Source organism: Aedes aegypti, chromosome 2, assembly GCF_002204515.2.
Source record: "Aedes aegypti strain LVP_AGWG chromosome 2, AaegL5.0 Primary Assembly, whole genome shotgun sequence".
Taxonomy (NCBI): Eukaryota; Metazoa; Arthropoda; class Insecta; order Diptera; family Culicidae; genus Aedes; species Aedes aegypti.
Window position 1 is genome coordinate 43,536,244 of NC_035108.1, and position 23,101 is coordinate 43,559,344.

The window sequence follows — 23,101 nt, forward strand, 5'->3', positions numbered from 1 at the left end:
CTAAGAATCTCGGGAATATGCCTGTGGCCGGAGTTATTGCGGTGGATCACTGGGTCAGGTCGCGTTACGAGGGTTTTGTGCTTCGGTGCCCCTGGAGTTGGAGGCAAATTTCAAGTCTCAGATAATCTCCAGAATCTGCTATAGTGTGGCTACTATATGAAGGAGTTTTAAGAAAAACGCATCAGCGTAAACTTTCTGATAATCGATTTAATTGAAAAATTATGCCAATTGCATTTGATTGACTTTACAAATGACCATTTTCGGATCCCCAGGATACCTCAAATCTATGATAAAGTGCACAATTTGCATCTTAACATCTGTGTCAAGCTTATGGGAAAGCATGTTAGTGAACTATTCTGTTCGATCTATACTTCTAGAGATTTGAAACGGTTTTAAACCTAACAAATCTAGAGGCGGTTCTTCAGGACATTAAGCCCGAGTGACCGCATCTGGTACACTCTTATTGCACCGTTTAGTTTAGTTTTGTACTATTGACGGATTTCACGCCAACTCGACACGTGATTGGCAGCGCCCCTTCAGAATTCAATGAAACTCTCTGGATGTCTAAAGTATGTGAAACTAAGATACTTTGCATATTTTGTATTTTCAAAATCGATCTAGACTAACATTTGAAAAGGGTCAAAGTTTTTTTTACTTTTTTTTATAAACCCGTATAACTCGAAAACGGTAAGACCTACAAAAAAGTGTTGTATGGGGGACTGTCGTGAAATTTCCTGAAGTTTTAGTAAAAAATATTGAAAAAATAATAAAAAAAACATTTTCTACACCGAAAAAACAATGATTCAAAACTTTAAAGTCGATTTAAAAAAAACGGCCATTTCAGATTTTGATCATCCTTAAGCAAAAAGTTTTGTAATTAAATTTACCAAAAGTCGTCCATACATTGCAAATTGGGCATATTTTAGGGAAAAAAGTTTTTCTAGCAACGAATTTTTTAAGTCTAATTTTTTTTTTGTTTTTTTTTTATTTCGCTTTAAATAGTCTAGTATGCTCATATTTTGAAGTGATAAATGAGTTTTAATTACAAAATAGATTATATTTGTTTTATTGGGAGTAGTTAAAAGAAATAAAACGGAATTATACAGAGTTTTTTTTTTTTAATTAAATACAATTGATCTCGCACCAAACCGCTTATGAGAAAATGAACTCCGTCTAACAATCCGATGGGTTTTTAATGGTTGGAAAGATATCACAATAATATTTTATTTCTTATTTGGTCAAAGCCAATCTTAACAGGTGTCTGGAAAGGGTCAATATTATACTTATAAAAAAAGTCTTGGTTTTTTTTTTATCATGCATCATTATTTTTATTATTGCTATATATCCTAAAACGTAGTATCTGCACATGAATATTTACATTATTTTTGAGCTTTACTGAATAAATTGAATATTTTTGGTTCATCCTCTGAATTGGTATACCGTTTGGCTACAATTTGTGTATCACTAATAGGCATAAAACAATGATATTTTTGGGTACCAGGGACAGTTTTAACCTTATCAAACAATTCCATCAATTCCTCTGACATTTTAACATACTGTTCATTGGATATATAACAGAAATTTAATTTGGTGATACATGTATCAGATTTTTTCACTGCCCAGTCGAATAGTTCTCGCGGAGTTGCGATTGTGTTTCCATAGTCTTTTGCAAGACTTGCTCTTTTTGCCATTCGCTTGAGAGTGCCACCAATAGCATCACAGGGGCCTTTGCCGTGCATAGTTTCATCAAGCTGATGACTATATCCCATAGCACGTATGTGTTCGATCATTGTTGATGACAAGTTTCGCAACTGGCTACGCCTGCACTTAGGATTGTTTATACCGGCGCAACATCTCGAAATTTTAATGCGCGATAAATCTTGTTGATCCATCTTTTACTTCTTTTCACAAATGACTTAGATAAAATGAAAAGAGTTTATTTGACATCAAGCTTAAATAGTTATATGCATAGGTAAAACGACAATTATAAGTTTAATACCTATCTTTCTATACACTCACGCGGTGATTGTTGAGTAACTCAGGTCGTTAACGGACATTTTAGGTAGATAACAATACAAACATTATTTCTTATTCATCTGGCTTGTAACGCAGGTACGTTTAGTAGTATTTTCTAGAAGAAAATTTAATGGGGTATGGATCAGGTTGTTCCTTTTCAATGTTTGCAATCTTTCGAACCATAAAAATCGGTCGGATTGCTAGACGGAGTTGATTTTCTTATAGGCAGAGGCGAAATCCATAGATTGCCTTCATTTAAAAAACGTAATCACTGCATAATTCCGTTTTTTAACTATTCTAAATAAAAAATACAATTTATTTCTGATTCAAACTCATTTATCAATTGAAAATACGATCATATTTGACGGTTTAGAACAAAATCTTTGAAAAAAAATTCAGTTTTGGACTTGAAAAATTCGTTGTTAGAAAAACTTTTTTCCCTTAGATATGCCCAATTTGCAATGTATGGACGACTTTTAGTAAATTTAATCACGAAACTTTTTGCTTAAGGATGATCAAAATCTGAAATAGCCATTTTTTTTTTAAATCGACTCTTAAGTTTTGAATCATTGTTTTTTCGGTGTAGAAAATGTTTTTTTTTTTATTTTTCCAACATTTTTTCTAAAACGTCAGGAAATTTCACGACAGCCCCCCATACAACACTTTTTTGTAGGTCTTACCGTTTTCGAGTTATACGGGTTTATAAAAAAAGTAAAAAAAACTTTGACCCTTTCCAAATGTTAGTCTAGATCGATTTTGAAAAAACAAAGTATGTAAAGTATCTTAGTAGTCTTCACACCCAGAAAGTTTCATTGAATTCTGAAGGGGTGCTGCCAATCCCTTTGTCGAGTTGGCGTGAAATCCGTCTATTCATTTAAAATGTTGAATATCAGATCTTAATGATTTATGCAAAATAAAATGAATCCCATTGCACTATGGTCCAGGAATCAGTTTTACGCGGAAAGATGCATTTTGAGCTTTAGAATGAAACATTAGACAAAAACGGTCTTCTACAAAGTTGTTTGTATTAGTTAAGCCCTTTGTTTGGTTTTATTGAAAATTAGGGTGGACCACATTTTCATAGAAATTGTGTAACTAACTTTCTTATTTGTAGAAATTATATTATACATGCTTCAGCAAAGTTGTAGACCATTCAATTTCAAGCAACTTTGCCAAAAAAAGTTTTTTTGTATCTCTTAAATTGACCGATTGAGAGCTTTTTTCCTACGGTGACATAGGGTGGTCCGAACAAAACTGGTTTTCTGGCTCTAGAGTTTTCAATTCAAGTTTCTCATCAAAGTAGTCTATGAAACACTTTTAGAGCTTTGAAAAATGCGTAATTTGGTGATAGAAAAAACTCGCTATCTCCTTTCGTTTAGGAGTTATTATTGTTTTTCTTCCAAAAACATGTCTACTTTGATTGTGAATTTCTCTGATTGGGGCAAACATAAAAAATATCTTTTGACGGCGTTTAAAAGACAAAATAAAATTGTATATTATATCAAAAAATTACAGATGTGTTATTTTTGTAACTCTAATAAAACGTCTTGAAAGTCGAACATTTTTTATCACAAAAACTTTAATATCTTTTGAACTAAAATAGATATTACCAATCTATTTGCATGAAAATTTGCGTTTTGTTAAGTTCTAAAAGTCGTTCATAGACGACTTTGACGAGAAAATAATATTAAAAAAAACTAGAGTTAAAAAACTTATTTTTGTTGGACCGCCCTGCGATGATTAGGAAAAAATGCTCTAGATTGGTCAAATTTTGAGCTACAGAAAAACTTTTTTTGGCAAAGTTGATCAAAATTTCAAGTTCTACCGCTTTGCCTAAGAGCATATACCAGTATTTTTGCAAATAAAAAAGTTGATTATATGATATGTGTGATATTGTGGACCACCCTAGTTTCAAATGACACAATATGAAAGCTTACATTTTTAGAAACAATTTTGTAGAAGATCATTTTTGTCTAAAATTTCATTTTCATGCTCAGAATGTAAAATAATAAATAAATACATACCATGAAAATCTTCAAAATAGTTTTAAAGCCCTATCTTTCTTATTTCAGATTTCTCGTCAAAGCGGTCTATGAACGACTTTAAGAACTTAACAAAACGCAAATTTTCATGCAAAAATATTGATAATATCTCTTTTAGTTCAAAAGTTATTAAAGTTTTTCTGCTTAAAAACCTTTGTTTTTCAAGGCATTTTATTAGAGTTACAAAATAACACATCTTTAATTTTTTGATATAATATACAATTTTATTTTGTCTTTTGAATGCCGTCAAAAGATATTTTTTATGTTTGTCCCAATCAGAGATATTCACAATCAAAGTAGGCATGTTTTTGAGAGAAAAACAACAATAACTCCTAAACGAAAGGAGATAGCGAGTTTCTTCACTCACCAAATTACGCATTTTTTAAAGCTCTAAAAGTGTTTCATAGATTACTTTGATGAGAAATTTGAATTGAAAACTCTAGAGCCAGAAAACCAGTTTTGTTCGGACCACCCTATGTCACTGCAGGAAAAAAGCTCTCAATCGGTCAATTTAAGAGATATAAAAAAACTTTTTTTGGCAAAGTTGCTTGAAATTGAATGGTCTATAACTTTGCTGAAGCATGTATAATATAATTTCTACAAATAAGAAAGTTAGTTACACAATTTCTACGAAAATGTGGTCCACCCTAATTTTTAATAACACCAAACAAAGGGCTCAACTAATACAAACAACTTTGTAGAAGACCAATTTTGTCTAATGTTTCATTCTAAAGCTCAAAATGCATCTTTCCGCGTAAAACTGATTCCTGGACCACTGTGCATTGGATATAAATGAAGATAACTTGTAATGTCCCAAAAAATCGCATTTTTCTACCCGAATTGACACAATGACCCTCTAGAAACTAGATATGTGAGTGGGGACGGACCTGGTGTAGTGGTTAGAACACACGCCTCTCACGCAGAGGACCTTGGATCGAATCTCATCACCGAGATAGTCACTAAAAATTTTTCAGTGACGACGTTGGTCCCGAGATGAACTAGCCCAGGGCTTAAAATCTCGTTAATAAAGATAGAAAAAAAAAAATAGATATGTGGGCCAGCATACTGATAAAAAAATTTGAATCCGGTAAGTATTCGCTGAGTGGTAAGGTTTTTAGTATTTTTGATTTCACTCAGGCCTATACGGGTTAACTTTTATTTTACACAAAATATAACTAACATCATCCGCGCACGTCAAGCGTATTTACACTACGCGTCACGTGTTCTAGAAACATATAGAACCTTATCGCTGCTTCCAAGCGCAAGTGATGACGATGATGATTGATGATCGGACGCGTAAGCTGTTCGTGTCTAGTCGGTCACTCACTTTCTGCGAAGAAATCGCCCACTCACTGGAAGGCACTCAGTGAGTGTACTTTGACAGATGCCAATGTGCGATGCCGCTACTGTTGTTATCACTGCTGCTACTACCGTGTGTGAGAGGGACATTGCACCCTTCGAGTCTATCCGTGTGTTGATAAATGTTATGTGGGGGATGGTGATTTGTAAGGGAATGTTGTTCATATTGCTTCTGCTTTCTGAACATACTGCCGTCCTTGATAGCTTGCCTTCAATAATCTTGATGATAAGCTTTAGTTCTAATCTATCCGGTGGTAGGTTGTCCTCATTCAACAACACAGGCCAACTGATGTCAGCAAGCCTTGGAACATTTAACGATCATTGACAAATGAGCCAAAATTTAAATCCATTTATCCGCCTGCATCCACACATTGATTTAGGCAGAAGATCTTGAACTCCATTAGGGAAATCAAGGTTTCTTTCCAAATCGCAAATAAAGGAGACTGATCACGATAGGCGATACTCTTTGCTTACTCTCTTGAATCAAAGAGCCTGGGCTGTAGGGTGCTTCGATTTGGTGTTCGGAAAATTTGTCTGAAACATCGAACTGATTGCTTATTTCGATGCAATTATCAACATTAACCCTTTCTAGAAAATGATTTTTTTCTATTATTTTCTGAGAAAATTTTGCGGTTTACAACAATGTTTCCGTGTCATCTTAAAGCAATTTAGCGAACACTAAACAATTGGCAACCATATATGTCGCAAAACGGTAAATAATCCGGGGTGGCAAATAACTGGTACATGGCGAATACCGGTACACCTCTATTACCAAATAACAAAAAAGGCACGGATCTAAACAAGTATCGAAAAAGGAATAGTTATAAAAAGTAGAGTGTCCATCCCGGGACATCCCGGGACAAAAAAAATCCCGGGATTTGACAAATTTCGGGATTTCCCGTTTCCCGGGATTTTATATCTGACATCCCGGGAATCCCGGGTTTCCCGAAATGTACGTTTAATTTAATAAAAACCACTAAATTTCAATGAAAAACAACTACATTTTTTCTCACTATCAACCTTATTTGATAAAGTAGAGAAACAAATAAAAAAAGAGAATAAACGAGCCATTATTTGCATGAAAAGATCAATTTACCAAGTAAGAAACACATATTTTTATTTGTTTTATTGCAAAGTTTTTCAACATTAGCCGTTTTTATAAGCCGATGCTGAGATAACAAATTTGAAAGTACACCTAAATTGCCGCAAATCGCCGCAAAGTCAGTACCATCTGTAAAAAGTAGGCATTGAGTAAATTGTCTGAGAAGTTTTCAATCTCGTTTTCCATACAAATATTCAAATAATCAAGAGTTTGGAACATGTATCGATCTCAATGAAACTTTCATAATTTGCTTTCCAAGAAAAATATTAAGATGATCAAATAACGATTCATCATCTGCACCGACATGCGTTTACTTTTCATTATGGGACAATTTTACTTGGTGTTTTTTCATAATTTTACTGAACAAAAAGCAATTTCTCGTTAGTGCAGTTGAAAGAACATTAGAAGATATAATGAAAACTGATATCAACTCAATTTTGACCAAAATGCAGATGACTTGCGATTCACGGTAGTAAACTGCAATCAATAATTTTCAGTAATTAGCTTTTAGCATGATCTACCATACCATCAATGCTCTTTAATCGTCTCTATTGCTCTAAAGTTTTTATGACTTTTCAAATGTTTGAAGCAAATTCCTTTAAAATTATGACTTACGTTTCTGTCATACATAAGTGTTATAGATAATTTAAAAAAATCCATAGCAAACCCTTAATTAGTCAAGCTAAATTTTGATTTATGTTAGGTTAATTCATCAGAATAAGAATGTCTTATCTGAAATGTGATTCGCTATAATTAACATATTATTTGAAAAAGTTACATTATCTGTTTCTTTCATTAAAAAAATGTATTGGTAAATTTTTACTTCCATATCTTCCAAATATTGAAAAATTGATAAATCCCGGGATCCCGGGATTTCCCGGGACTAGCATAGATTTTTTTTCCCGAATCCCGGAACGAGCTAAATGGCCGGGAAATGGACACTCTAATAAAAAGTAATGCTGGAAAGTACATTTTTAGTTCTGAAAAGAACTGTTTTATTGCTTTAGGTACACACTCAAATTATTTTACAGGAATCCATTGTCGTGAATTCCGCTATCCGAAATTGGAATAATAAACGCGTACCTACGCTCATCACGTCTGTTCTCGCGTAAATCCGTTGCAAAACTAAATTATTTCCGAAATTTGTTCGCATTTAAACCCTCTACGGGCCTTGCGCGCATTTAAACCCTTGCGATCCCAAAAGCCCTTTTGTTTACACTCTGGTTCATAAACACTCAATATTGGAAATAAGTTACTTTTTTCTACGCTTTACAAATTATATTTTCTTTTTCCATACAAATAACACCTGTTCCCGAAGGGAAACCAAAATTTTCCAAAAGCAGCTGACTGGTTTTCAGCAACGCTCAAACTATAATTTATTAAATTTCAATTAATTATTTTCAACTCTAATCTACATCTACATCTACTCACAATAAATTGGTTTCATCTTGCCGTTCGATTTCTTCCGATCCGTGGTATTGGTGTCCAACTATGGTCCAACTACCCTAAGTTTCACCGGATTTCAAACGGTGTTTTTGCTGTTGAATAACATCACAAGTAAACTATAATATTGCGAATTTTCTCAATCCACTGATTTCAATACTACTTACAGTCTATATTATTGCAGAACGACAGTCTTAGCACTGGTTTTTGTCGACAATTTTTGGTTTTACTAAGCCTGCAGGTAAGTAACGTTTACATTTAATTTCTCACTAATTTTCATCTTTTCTTTTTCAGGTTGTACTCATGGATTCCCTGTTCAAACTCTAACCGCTGATTTCCAGCGTCCGCACTATTTACCACCAGGATATTTTATATTTTAAGCAAATAAACTCCACTCGCTGAACGATAAACCTTTTATCTAAGAGGGCCTAACTGGTCATAAAAGGGCCTAACTGAAAATTTCCATCAAAATCAGATTGGCCCTTCCGTGCATTTTTAATTTTTCTCCATATTTTTCAATATTTAGCCATTGTATAGTGTTTTTCTCACATAATGGAACCTGGTGAAATATTTGAAAAGGGTCTATCAGCATAACGTAAAAATTGAGAAATGCTCGATTGAAGATTCTGTAACATATTGATTGTTACTATTTTAAACTCATTACTATCTAATAGTTTTAAACTGTTGTTCGGCACTCATAGTCTATTACTGGGCCACGTAACGTTTTAAATCTAACATAACATAAAAACTAGTAAAAAATGTTGAATTCAAACAACATTGGCAGATAGGCCCTTTTACGAGTCTTTAAACCAGTTAGGCCCTTTCAATTAGGCCCTTTAATTGAACATGGTTTCAGTTAGGCCCCTCCAGTTAGGCCCTTTTATTTAACATAGTTCCAGTTAAGCCCTTTTGGAATTTGACGATTTTATTGATTATTGAATAGATTTTCAAAGTTTTAGAACATAATCAATCGATTATGTGAGAAAATCAACATTGAATATTGAAAATTCTTTATTGAAGATTCAGTACCATATTGATTATTCATATTTCTAACCCTTTCTCCTATTTACTAGTTTTATACTTGTGTTCACATTCATAATAGTCTACTAGGTGGCCCATAACGTTTTAAATCCTAAATAACAAAACAACTCGTGAAAATGGTTGAATTCAAACATCATCGGCAGATAGGCCCTTTTACGAGTCTGCAAACCAGTTAGGCCCTTTCAGTTAGGCCCTTCGATTGAACATGGTTTCAGTTAGGCCCCTCCAGTTAGGCCCCTCCAGTTAGGCCCTTTTATTAAACTTAGTTCCAGTTAGGCCCTTTTGGAATTTGTTAATTTTATTGATTATTGAAGTGATTTTCAAAGTTTTAGATCAAAATCAATCGATTAGGTATGTGAGAAAATCAACATTGATTAATAAAAATTCTTTATTGAAGATTCAGTACTATATTGATTCCTATTTCAAGCCCATTCTCTTTTTTACTAGTTTTATCATAATCTTAATGCGAAGTTAGTTGAAAAACTGATTTTTTATCCTGAAAAAAAAATCAATTACATTAATTACATTTTGAATAATTTTTATTTGTTGCCTCTAGTTGTGGATCGAGTTCCAAAAGCCGCGATTTTCACAAAAACAAATTCGTTTGTTTTTGTAACAGCTCGGCAAGAATTCTTCTTTTACTTCTTCTTGGCATTACGTCCTCACTGGGACAGAGCCTGCTTCTAAGCTATGTGTTCAATGAGTACTTCCACAATCATAAACTGAGAGCTTTCTTTGACAAGTTGCCATTTTTGCATTCGTATATCGTGTGACAAGTACGAAGGTACTCTATATTCAGGAAAGTAAAGGAAATTTCCATTACGAAAAAACCTGGACCGACCGGGAATGGAACTCTGATACCTTCAGAATGGCTTTGCTTTGTAGCTGCGGACTTAAACTGCTCGGCTAAGGAAGGCCCTCAAGTATAAAACAAGTAAAAAAGTGAATGGGTTTGAAATAGATATAATCAATAAGGTACTGAACCTTCAACCGAGAATATCCAACATTTAGCTATTACATTGTTTTTCTCTCGCTTTATCTTATTTAAAAACTATGAAAATCACTTCAATAAGCAATAATATCAACAAATTCCGAAAGGGCCTAACTGGAACTATGTTTAATAGAAGGGCCTAACTGGAGGGGCCTAACTGAAACCATGTCCAATCGAAGGGCCTAACTGAAAGGGCCTAACTGATTTGAAGATTCATTGAAGGGCCTAACTGCTGATGATATTTAAATGCAATCATTTTCACGAGTCATTATGCTATTTGAGATTACTAACGTTCTGGGCCACGTAATAAACCATAATGAGTGTATAACACAAGTATAAAACTAGTAAAAAAAAAGTGAATGGGTTTGAAATATCAATAATCAATATGTTGCTGATTTTGTATAGAATAGTTTCCAATATTAAGCTTGTATGATATTGTGTTGTTTTCTCACATAATCATTAAATGTTGTCGAAGAATTATGCAAATCACTTCAATAATCAATAAAATTATCAAATTTAAAAAGGGCCTAACTGGTTTGAAAATTCGTAGAAGGGCCTATCTGCGGATGATGTTTGAATTGAACTATTTTTACAAGTTATTGTGATATTTCAAATTCAAATCGTTGTGAGCCACGTAATAGACCATTATAAGTGTCGAACACAAGGGGTTATCCGAAAATGACGTCCATCAATTGGGGCCTCCTCCAATGGGGGGATGTACGAAAACGTGACAGTGCATGGATTGGGTATCAGAAAAAGCGTGACAGAGGGGGTAGAAGGGTTCTAGAAATCCCGAAAAACGATGGAGGTCATTTTTGGATCTTCCCTAAGTATGAAACTAGTAAAAAGCGAATGGGTTTGAAATAGGAATAATCAATATGGTATCAGAAGGCCGGCTCCAAAGGCACGTTCCCCACCAGTTGGGAGATTTGTGCCATAAAAATTAAAAAAAAAAAAAAAAAAAAATAAATAGGAATTATAAATGTGGTACGGAATCTTCAATTGAGAATTTCTCAATGTTTACGTTTTGCAGATAGGCCTTTTTCAAATGTTACGCTAGAATTCCTCTATTTACCTATGCTATTTATTTACTTTCTACCATCGACAGGTTTGTTCGCCATCTCTCTCCTTCGCCTACCACTACAACTATGCGAACTGTCATGCTGCGGTTATGCTCGCTACTAGACCGGTTCATTTCTCAGGCTGGTTTAAAACGCGTCGCAACAACACCAATCGTCTTTTTTGTATACTATTATATCTATTCCCTACATTCACCTTCTCCTCTACTCTTATTGACAATATGATTGAGTAAAAACTGCAAAAAGCTCACTCTGATTTTAGTTATGCTATTCTGGATTGAGCTTACCAGGCTCGAAGTATCTCTTTAGCAGCAAAATCAGAAAATGTTCAACAATATCCTGAAAATCATCTTCTTACAGCGGGGATTCGCTGGTTGGAACACGACTGCCTTCCATCTAACGAATCCGACCCGTTAGTTGGAATGACTGACAGCTGGTGAAAATGCTCCAGACCTCTCCAGACTAACGCATCTGGAGCGCAAATCGTCACGATACGCACATATACTTGCACATTTGTTCTATATATGAAGACTTTAATGCGACAGCAGTCAGACGTCAATGTCAGTTTGACAACTTCTCCTGACATTCGAGTGCTTTTTAGTTGGAAGTTGGATTTTTTTCCAATCAGCGAACATCCAACCATCGAGTCATTCCATGTAGCGGACCCCCAACGAGCGAATCCCCACTGTATACATATTCTAACACACTTCTAATAGCTAACTCTGATTTTAGCTATGCTTTTTGTGGATTGAGCTTGTCAGGCTCGAAGCATCCCAATTTGCATTTCTGATACATTACAAATAACACGGTGTTAGCTATATTCCGCTATCTTGGATTGAGCTTATCAAGCTCGAGCATTCTATAGGAAAAAATAAGGAAATATTGAAGTTAGTCTTGAAATATTTCAATTTGAATATTCTAATGCATTACAAATAACCCTGTCTGATCTTTGTCCTGCTATTTTGGATTGAGATTATCAGGATCGAAGCATCCCATAAGCAGCAACATTAGAAAATATTCAACAACTATCTCTAAGCATCTCAATTTATATGTTCTAGCACATCACAAACTACTCTGTCTTTCCCAAGCTCGGTTATTTTGGATTGAGCTTATAAGGATCGAAGCATCCCTCAACACATTACAATTAGCTCTAACTGACCTTTTTTCTGTTATTTTGTATTGAGCTTTTCAAGCCGACCAGCCCACTCCAGAGTTGGATTTTCATTTGACCCAACTAGGTCCGATGTGCCTTCCGTAATCTGAACAGCTGAAAAGTTCGGTGAAATAAATTAATGGAGGTAATAACGGTAAATTTCTACAATTTTATTTTACCGAACTGTTCAGCTGTTAAGATTACGGTGAAATTCACGGATTACGGTAAAATAATTTAAAAGTGTAATTTTAAAACTGCCGAGAGCAGAAAGAATTTGTGTACGCACAGCTCGAGGGTACGCTGCTAATTTTGCTATGCACTCTAATTTTGTTTTCTACTTACCTCGTTTTCACCTCTTTCGACTGCCATTCGGAATGTTTGTCGAAGCTGATGAGAATGGCTGCAATTTCCTGTAAAGAGAGAAAATGGTTTCGAATTATTTTCTGCAATTCAGTTGAAATATAAGATTTCATTGTATTTGTTCAAAAAGGCAAGCACATCACACTGACCTCATCACAGTCAAAGAGAAACATTTTCATCTTGTGGTGGTCATGGTTTCCCTGAAAGTCGTCGTTTGTTATATTTTCGTGTCACTATTCGCCCAGTAAAAAATTCAGGCATTTTTTCCATCGAACCGACAAAAACGAGAACAGAGTTTGCTTTTCTTTTTATCAATGGATTTTTTTACGACTACCACCGTCTCGAATTCCACTGCTGGCGAAATGTAAATTAAAGATATATCAACAGTGCTTTTCTCGTGCGGAAATTTTCCGGAGAACAACTGTGGCCGTAGGAACAACTCAGCAAATGTAAAACAGTTCATTTGTATTATTAAATTAAATTGGTATCTTTTGATAGCTTCTGGGCAAGATCCCTGCTCTCCGATTACAACACGTCCGGATCCAAGCTTGAGAACCACCGCCGGTTGTGTGCATATGTTTTGTGAATGGTGGTGTCTTGGTTCATAATACTTTTCAATTTTCTCAATTGAATGAAAATGTCGAAAAGTGCATGCATGAAAGAAGTGCCGGCTTCAGGTTTATGCGCTTATTCTTAAGCAAGATTTGCCTTACGAGATTAGCTGGCGGAAAACGTACCCATATGGATGCCCAAGCCATTATGAACTTCGAAGAAAATGAAAATGTTAGCTTTACGCGACAGCGAAAACGACCAAAATGGGTGGTACTTTGCAAGCAAAGAGGACATTTACATCTCATTGTGTGTGACATCATCTAGTTTCGAGCAGTTTGGGGACCATGGAAAAATGGTAATGTTTTATCTGTGATTTCCTCGGGGCTTCAAAGCGATGCAAAACGTTGCCAACAAGTTTGTGTACTGTGGCTCCAATCTACAGGCGATCGCCATTCCGATGGAAAGTAATAAGCAACAAGCTAGTTTCACGCATGAATCTCAGTGGATGTTAGTTTTAATAGTATCAAAATCAAATTACTAATTGTTCTTCATTATGATTCGCTTTTTACGGTTCAGTAGAACAAATTAAACCAAGTAATAGACCACCAACTCATTCTCCCAGATCACCTGGGCGTTCCCATCGGCGCCCAATCAGCCCCGAAACGTTAATTTATCAAGACATTGGAAGGTGCTACCGAGCGGAAGTGTTGAACCTGGAAAAAATCGCGATAAATCACTCCTACAAATAAGCGTTCAGTTCGGTCTAAGTCCACTCCATTCCGGAGCCGTCAGAGATTTCCCGGTCCAGATATTCGCTCTCACGTTCTGTTTTCCTTCCGTTTTTCTTGTGGTGGCCTGTGCTGCCACCTTCCAATCCCGGAATGTACGTTTTTCTTTCGCCTCATTCGATTGACCGACGGAACCGTCCGCTGGCTGCTTGGATTGAGACTTGAGAAAAAGGCCACAAACTAGGAAATTAATCACACTCTCGTTAGCCACTTTCCACCGACCAGGAAAATTCCGAACTTACATTGTAACAGCCCTCGGACACGGCCCCGACTTCGGAGGAAAGGGGAGACGTTTTACGAAATGATTTAATTCTAGCTGATTGTGTTTTTTTGCTGGGCAGTTAGCCACCCACCGACCGCCGAACGTAGGAAACAAAGCGAACGGTTCACGATTCTTATCGCAAGTTTCGCCCTCCATTTCGTCCTCCGCTTCTAATTATTTTGCTCGGATAAGCCATTAGCGTGCGGCTAAAGGCTATTTAATCACGCTTCGATTAACAAATAGTTTTCCTTTCCACATAATTATCCGAAGAGGAGGGAAAAAATGTTGGTCTCGAAAGCCATGACTTACAACATGTTGTCGTATTTACATAACTTTGGTTCCGTTTGATTGGCTCTGGTTGATAAAGACGATAATCACATGGTCATGCACCACAGAAGATTATAAAGTTCATACATTGAAACCTCCGATTACGTAACTCTTAATGGAGTTTGTGCTTAGCTAAAGGAAAATCTGAAAGGTTATTATATTCTTCTTGATCATCTCAAATATTTCTTGTTACACTCACGCACTCTATGGAGTATATGAATTCCTGATTTATAATGGTAACCAGTGATCATCAGAAGCATTATCCCAGTCATCTTTCGAATATAGGACTTCATATCAACACGCAGACAAATCACCACCGTAGACAGAATCACAAATCGACCACTTTATAATTGATGGACGGTACTTCTCCGACATTTTCGACGTCAGGACAAATCGTAGCGCTAACATCTGGTGATGGTTATACTGCGCCCAAAACTCCCCGTCGTCAACAACGGTACGGTACCGACGGCCGCCCCGGTATGACCTAGAACGGCTCAAGTAACCGGATGTCGCAGCGGCATATGCTCAGCACCTCGAGGCTGCATTACCGGAAGAAGGTGAGCTGGATGAATCCCCTATTGAGGACTGCTGGAGAACAGTGAAAGCAGCCATCAACAATGCGGCTGAGAGCAACGTCGGGTACGTGAGACGGAGTCAACGGAACGATTGATTCGAAGAGGAATGTAGGCAGATTCTGGAGGAGAAAAATGCAGCGCGGGCGGTCATGCTGCAGCAAGGGACCCAGCAAAAGCAGATCCGGCTCTTTCGGGAGAAAAAACGCCGTCTGGAGGAGATGGAGTGCGAGTAGATGGAACAGTTGTGTCGGTCTCAAGAAACGCCAAAGTTCTACCAGAAGCTTAACGCATCCCGGAATAGCTTCGTGCCACGAGCTGAGATGTGCAGGAATAAGGATGGGAGCATCTTGACGGACGAACTTAGGTCATCGAAAGGTGGAAGCAGCACTTCGACGAACAATTAGATGGCGCTGAAAGCGCACATTGCATCCGAATGATCACCATCCTGAATGTGGCCTACAAAGTGTTATCCCAGATCATCTTCCGTCGTCTATCACCGGTAGTAAACAATCTCGTAGGAAGCTATCAAGCCGACTTCATTGAGGGTCGATCGACAACGGAACAGATCTTGACTGTACGGTATATCCTCCAATGATGTAATGATGAATGCGTCCAAGACAAACTACATGCTAGTAGGTGGACCCGAGCACGACAGGTCTTGTCGAGGAAGCAGTGTTACGATAGACGAGGATACGTTTGTGGTGGTCGACAAGTTCGTCTGCCTTGGATCTTTGCTAATAACTGATAATAACTTTAGCCGCGAAATATGGAGGCGCATTATCAGTGAAAGTCGGCCCTTCTGTGGCTTCCACAAGAAGCTGTGGCCAAAAAAGATTCCCGCATCTAATGTACCATGCACAAAACGCTGATGGGACCGGTAGTCCTCAACGGCATGAAACATGTAAGATGCTTGAAGAGGACCTGCAAGCACTCGGAGTCTTTGAACGTCTTGGCAGGAAAACGGTGTGTGACGACGAAGGAAGAATCACGAGCTCGCACAACTCTACGACGAATCCAGTATCGAAAAGATGGCCAAAGCTGGAAGGAAACGATGGGTAGGGCTTCCATATAGCTTGAGCTTCATGGAATGCCAGAGGTGCTAATCCATACTCTCCTACGAAAGCTTCGTAGCATCCCACCACCGAGAACGGAGAATCTGCAGCCGGTCACGTTTGGACTGGTTGTACGGAACTTAGTTGATCATATGTTCGTGGCACAACTGATGGATCATCTTCGCAATCTCATGCTGCTTCACGTACTGGTTGAGAAAATTTGCGTCATCGCGATGCATCGATGAAAATGCAGTGGTCATGGTATAAACTATCGCAGGTGGAAGTCAACCTAGCCACTTTGAGGAGTTCATGACAGAGTTAGTCAATACCGCCTCGGACGTAACGCTTCTAGTGGATCCTTCATGTCAGTAGTCGAAGTCGTCTTGTCAGACCGGAAGAGATAAGCAGAAGCTGTATGTGCACGCAGAGGTAAAAGATGAGCATGCAGCACAGAAGAATACTGCAGACTTTTCCAAATTTTCAATTAGGCCTGATGGAGTGAAGCAGTCTTGTTGCTACTGCTCAAACAAGAAACATGAAGTAATTGAGTTGCCCACAGTTTAGAACCCTAGGCGTAGAAGGAATGTGGAGTCGACGGTTGTCGGTTGTGTCATCACGCTTTGCTGCGTTCTCGGGCCGTAGCCGAGTTTGCAATCAATCAAGTCAAAAGACCGAAAAATTCCGTAGGAAATATCTCCCATCAGAATCATTATTTCACACTGAACTTCTGCCTTTTCCGCTATTTACCCGTGACGCTTGAGGTGAACGGAAAACAGATAGATACTTTCACCTTTTTGGATGACGGTTGCCGAACAATGCTCATGGATGCAGAACGTTGCAGGGCCAGCTGAATCCTCCTGGCATGGATGGACAAGAAACATTTCGAGAGAAGAAAAGGGATCACAACGAGTTACACTGAATATTTCTGGTAGTGGATTATAAAACCAGTACCAGCTGAATAACGTGCTGTACGTTCAAAAGCTTCAACTGCAAAGACAAACGTTCGAGTACGAGTATTTGCGGAAAATATATCCTCATCTAAGAAGTCGTCCGTTGCGTAGCTACGTCGACGCAGTTCCCAGGCTGATCATCAGCATAGAACACGCACAACTTCTGACTTCACTGAAGGTGCGAGAGGGCAAAGCAAACGAATCGGTGGTCGTAAAGACAATACTAGGATGGCACGTTAACGGGAATTATGCAGGCAAATCTTCTGCCATCGAACGCGTTTATCGCATCGGGAATCGTAAACTTCACAATCTAACGAAGCAGTACTTTGCAGTTGAGAAAGCAGCGGTGGCAACCCCGATTGAGTCCGCTGGCGATAGTCGTGTATGCCAGGTTCTTTAAGAGACTACATGTAGAGCTGAAGGGAGGTTTGAAACCGGTTTGCTCTGGAAATACGACCGGCCAGTTTTCCCAGACAGCTACCCTCAGCACTCCGAAGACTGCAGTCGTGGGAGAAGCGACTCGATGAAGCCCTGCGAAGTAGAATGATTTCGTTCATTCATGATTACGAAACGAAAGGGTACGCGCACAAAATCACACGGGAGGAGTTGATCCCTCGAAAATCTACGTAATGGATGTAGCAACATCTGGTGCGACATGCACTCCCTGCTCGTTTCAGTTCGTAAAGAACAAAAAACCGCGAGAGAGTTTGAGTCCCAGTTTCCGAGGACTGCGGAAGCAATCACATACGCACACTACGTGGACCTTGATAGCATAGAAATGGTTGAGGAAGCAGTACAACTGGTCAACGAGGTTAAGTATGTGCACGCGCTTGGTGGTTTTGAAATCCGGAATCTTACGTGGAATTCGTCGGAAGTTTCTTCGACGTCTGGGTGAAGCAGAGATAACATCGAAATCTCAAGACCTAGATCACTCGGAACATGTCGAGCGAGTACTTGGTATGGTGTGGACACCTGCCGAAGATGTCTTCATCTTCATCTTGGCATTACGTCCTCACTGAGACAGCGCCTGCTTCTCAGCTTAGTGTTCTCATGAGCACATCCACAGTTATTAACTGAGAGCTTTCATTGCCAAAGTTGCCATTTTCGCATTCGTATATTGTGTGGCAGGTACGATGATACTCTATTCCCAGGAAAGTCAAGCAAATTTACATTACGAAAAGATCCAGGACCGACCGGGAATCGAACCCAGACACCTTCAGCATGGCTTTGCTTTGTAGCCACGGACTCTAATCACTCGGCTAAGGAAGGTTCCAAGATGTCTTCACCTTCGATATGAGAATAAAAGATGACCTGAAGGAATTTCCAGAACAGAACGTCGTACCAACTAAACGTCAAGTGTTACGACTAGCGATTTCACTGTTCGATCGATGTGGATTCATCGCAAACTTCATTGTGCATGTAGAAGTTTTAATGCAGCATATCTGGAGAATCGGAACATAATGGGACGATGAAATACCGATAGAGTTACACTGCATATGGAGAGATTGGATTCAGTTACTAAAGCGGATGACACAAGTTGAAGTTCCACGTTGCCTTTTTGAGCAGAGAATGGCAGAAAACTCGGAGCGGTGCAAAATATGCATGTGCTGCACTCGACTTTTGCGTGCGTCTCCTGTGTTTGTTGAGTAACACAAAAGAAGGTGCGAGTATTGCCGCACCTGTGTGAAAGACAAAAGATAGCTCCAGATATACTCTTTAAAACTCGTAGAGTAAAGCACAATGTGCTTAGTTTTGTGCTTTTTACAGAAAACATAATCAAGAACGAATGTGACTGACGGCGGCGTCGAATCATTTTTTGCTTTCTCTACACTTCAAAAACATTTTACGCAGCAAGCACTTGAACCTCATCGATTTTTTTTGTAATTAGAAGCAGTTCATTAATTACGTAATGAGTTATGTGGAGGGGGAGCTATGTCTTAAGGAAGTTGTTTCTTATGTGCCAGAAAAATTATTTTTAATTTCCATACAAAAAATCTTCCCACGGTAGAGGAGCGGGGGTGCCAAAAAACCGACAACATTCTTGACACTTCCGCATTTCCTCTAGGCGAAACAGATGAACAAACCTAAATGCATATTTTGCTGTAGAGGGCGAGATGCGTGGTACTATTTGTAAAAGCACAATAGAATATGTTTATGCTTTGTGGAACTGTATAACTTTATAAGTTATGTTGTGGATTTTAAAGATTTACTTTAGTTCAACGAAATTTAAACACATTTTCATACGTAGTGCACTTCATTAACCGTCACATGAATGCTATTTAGTGCTAGATGTACAATGGACCTATGCACGGGTTTACTATTTGACGTTTTAGCGGTGGCGTATTATTTATGTGACCATGGAAACCAGTAAATTCAGCACCGCTCAAACGTCAAATTAGTGAACTTGCGCATTGATCCATAGAACTGTTTGTGTTTGACGTACAAATCCTCTTCAAATGAGCTCCAAATGCAGAAACATAAAATAATCAAAGGACACTTAGCACCATTATCAAATTCACCACCAATCTAGCAAAGATGAGCAAATCTCGTCTTCGCCTTCCTTGTAAAAAACCTTACCGCGTTTGGTCTTCCTGCATTTGATATTTGCGTTTCAAACGTACACATCAATAACATAAACACAGCGATCACGCGAAAATTTTGTCAGATGTATTGGATCTAGTCAAAGCAATCGTTTGTTTAGGAAATTGTCGAAACTCCCGGTCAACACGAAGAGTATACCGAAGTCGTCGAAATGATTGAAGTATGTGTGAGGCGAAATCAGGTATGTGTGGTTCGTTTGAGAGTGGCGTCCATCCGTACTCCGTCATCAATGCGAAGTAGTGTTATTTGAGAGTGCTTTGTCTAATGCTCAGAGAGATTCTCAGAAAATAATGAAACGGCACATGGGAGTTTTAGCACACAAAAAAGGATGGGTGAAACACACTTCATATTGCACCTGCACGTCTCTTTCAAATTGAACGTGCTGTCTCCCAGCAGCGAGTGCTACACCGAAAGAGTTTTGAGTTGCACCCTATCCCTGTTTTGGGGGTATCCAACAGTAAGGTTCCTGCCATTATACAACTAGACGTATTCTTCGATGCGAGCGAACTACCATATGCTTGTTTTGCCTAACTGACAAGAATAGTGCAGGCTGGAGTTGTCCACTGCGGTATAGTTGCGGTAAAAACGAAGGTTGCCCCATTGAAGCCACTTTCAATACCTCGATTTGAGCTGCAAGCTTGTGAACCCGGATGTCGCTTGGGGGAAACTATTGCGAATAGGCGAAATACTGAACACGTCTAACGTAGATAAATGGTTTAACGATCCATCAAAACAAAACGTGGCCAATGATGCCACGAAATGGGGGAGTATCCCGAGTTTTAGTCCGAACAGTCGTTTGTAGTATATTGGCGAATCCTTCCTGTTCCAACTAGAGACGGGCAAAAGGAAACGGAGCCGTTCAATAAATCTGGATCATTCAAAAGAACAATTGTTCCGTGGCTCTTTTTTTGGCGAGAGTTGGTTCATTTGATCAGCACGGATCAGACAAAAAATGTCCCGAAAAAATAACTATTGATAATAGCTATTCTCCTTCGTTCAATTCTCTTCTTTATTATAAAGCGTGGCACGTGCCTTGCTCTGCGCGCCACGGCTCATATGCAAACACAGTTTGCTCTAGCTCCGCACTCTCAGCATACACAGTCAAACAACTAATTTGCCCCGCCTATTTTCATACAAGGTGATGAAATATAGAGAGAAAAAGTACCCACATGAATGACAAAGCACATTTTACCTCTTCCTTTTGGTGCGGGTAGGGGAAATCTGTCGAGCATGTCGTGAGTTTCTGTGGAAGATTGTACTGAGAATAAGAGAGCGACGGTTCAGTTCGCTCTTCCTTTACGAGCCAGTGAACCGTTCAAAAGAGCCAGTTCACTAAAATGAGTGATGCGGATGGGATACGTGCACAAAAATTAGCCGTTTGCCAATCTCTGGTTCCAACCAATGACAGATCCGCCACTTCCATCAGGAGCTGCCGCCAGTACCACTTATTGACGTGAGCAGATTTTCCAATTGGAGTCGATTACTGTGAACGGCAGCGTACGTGTATCGGGCGGTGCAGAAGTTCAGCGGTCGAGGTACTAACTGACAAGCGATGAGTTATTGCAGGCCAAAAACTATCTATGGCGCCAAGCTCAGTTGCAGGCCTATCCAGACGAATACAGTGTGTTAAAGCACAATCTTCAAAATCCGAATGGTACACCAACGCAACTAGTGAAGATCCCAGGTATCATTGATAGCTCAATATCAGTCAATTCAGCTAAAACGAGGCTGTATAAACATTTTTTTAGCTTGATAAGCTATTATTTAGCTACCAATGTTACTTGGGAGTAGTCCGTTGTTTCAAGAATCTCCATTCATGGATGACGCAGGGGTTATAAGGATGAAGAGCAGAATTTCAAATACTCCTTCGGCACCCTTTGAAACTAAGTTTACTAGTAGATAGCCAACGACATCTGCACGGGCAAAAAGAAACTGTTTTCAACGAAGCTCGTCGAAGATTCACGATTCCCCAGTTACGTCCCGTCATCAAAAGAGTTGCCAGAGACTGCTAACGATGCAAACTCATAAAACCAGTACCGAAGGCATCAATGATGGCGCCACTTCCAGCAGTTCGGCTTGCTCTTCAAGTCCGGGCATTCAGTTACACTGGTTTTGATTACTTTGAATCAACTTAAGTGAAGCAGGGGCGTAATTTGGAGTGCCTGACTATACGTGCGATGCATTAAGGCGAAGTAGGCCGTCATTGAAATTTGTACGCGTCGTTGATGATTGTTGCTAATTTATCTCACGATTTCGAATCAAAGAAAATCAGTTAGTTTTGCACTGACATAGCTGAAAACGTATCAGCATACTTTATGCATGTTAGCGCGTACAGTGATACTTTTTCAAGTCAATATAAACTATCAAGACAGTGTTTTATCACTTTGAAATTGCAAGCTGCAAAGTCATCATTGCTGCAAAAATGAATGACGGGCTACTTAGCCTTAAGAGGTCGTCCAAAGCTTGTCAACGCAATCCTGCATCATGGCCATACGACGCTTCATGAATCGAAGAGGTGCGCCCGATGCATTTCATTCTGACAATGGGACATGATTTAAAGGGACCAGTAATATTCTAGCAGACCAACTACATACAATTCATGACCTTGACATTTACGAATGGTAGAATTACTTGACACTTTAACCCACCATCGGCGACTCATATGTGTGCATTAGAGTGATGCAAATTTTGAAATTTTTGCTCCCCTATGCTTAAACGATTTATTTACCATAAAATAGCATCATCCCAAAGTTTGAAATGAATCGGAAAAAATTTGACTGTGCACAGGCCATTTGAAATTTATATGGATATTACTATGGAAAACGCCATCCTTTTGTGTTCAGCCCTCTATCTCTGCGTCATAATGTTTTATGGAAAAGTGAACACATTCTTTGCATGTGAAATCCTTTCAGCTACAACTTTGCCGAAGACCACATTTTGATCGGTCGTCAGGAAAAATTGCTATTCATAATCATAAACTGGATATGCATTTTGTATGCTGAAACAACTGCCCGGCAGGCAACAGTGGTGCTCCTGGTGGGAAGAATAGATCAAAGTAATCCAGGCTACTATGTTCTACAGCAAAAAAGCAGTGTTGCTCTGAGAGTAATTGAATGATCATCTCAGCATGATTTAGACTTTGTTATCGCTAATAACAAATTATCCTTACGTCCCATCAAAATGTGGTCTTCGGCAAAGTTGCAGCTGTGAAGATTTCGCATGAGAAGAGTTTGTTCACTTTTCCATAGATTATTATTTCGAGCAGTTAGAGGACTGAACAAAAAGCTTTGCCTTTTTCATAGTAATTTCCATATAAACTTCAAATGGCGTGTGCACAACCAAATTTCTTTCAAATCACTTCAAATTTTGGGAGACTTATTTTTATCATAATTGACACCGTTTAAGCAT

General features: G+C 38.5%; 1 protein-coding gene across 15 annotated transcripts in view; it reads right to left on the minus strand.

Moving 5' to 3' along the window:
• The window catches only part of LOC5577064 (calmodulin-binding transcription activator 1), a 616,782-nt gene that overhangs the window by 68,673 nt on the left and 525,008 nt on the right, over nt 1-23,101 (minus strand). For all 15 annotated transcript variants that reach the window (XM_021840664.1, XM_021840660.1, XM_021840663.1 and 12 more), the window contains one exon: nt 12,569-12,636. In XM_021840664.1, the coding sequence (XP_021696356.1) occupies nt 12,569-12,636 (68 nt within the window). The remainder of the gene's footprint in view (nt 1-12,568; nt 12,637-23,101) is intronic.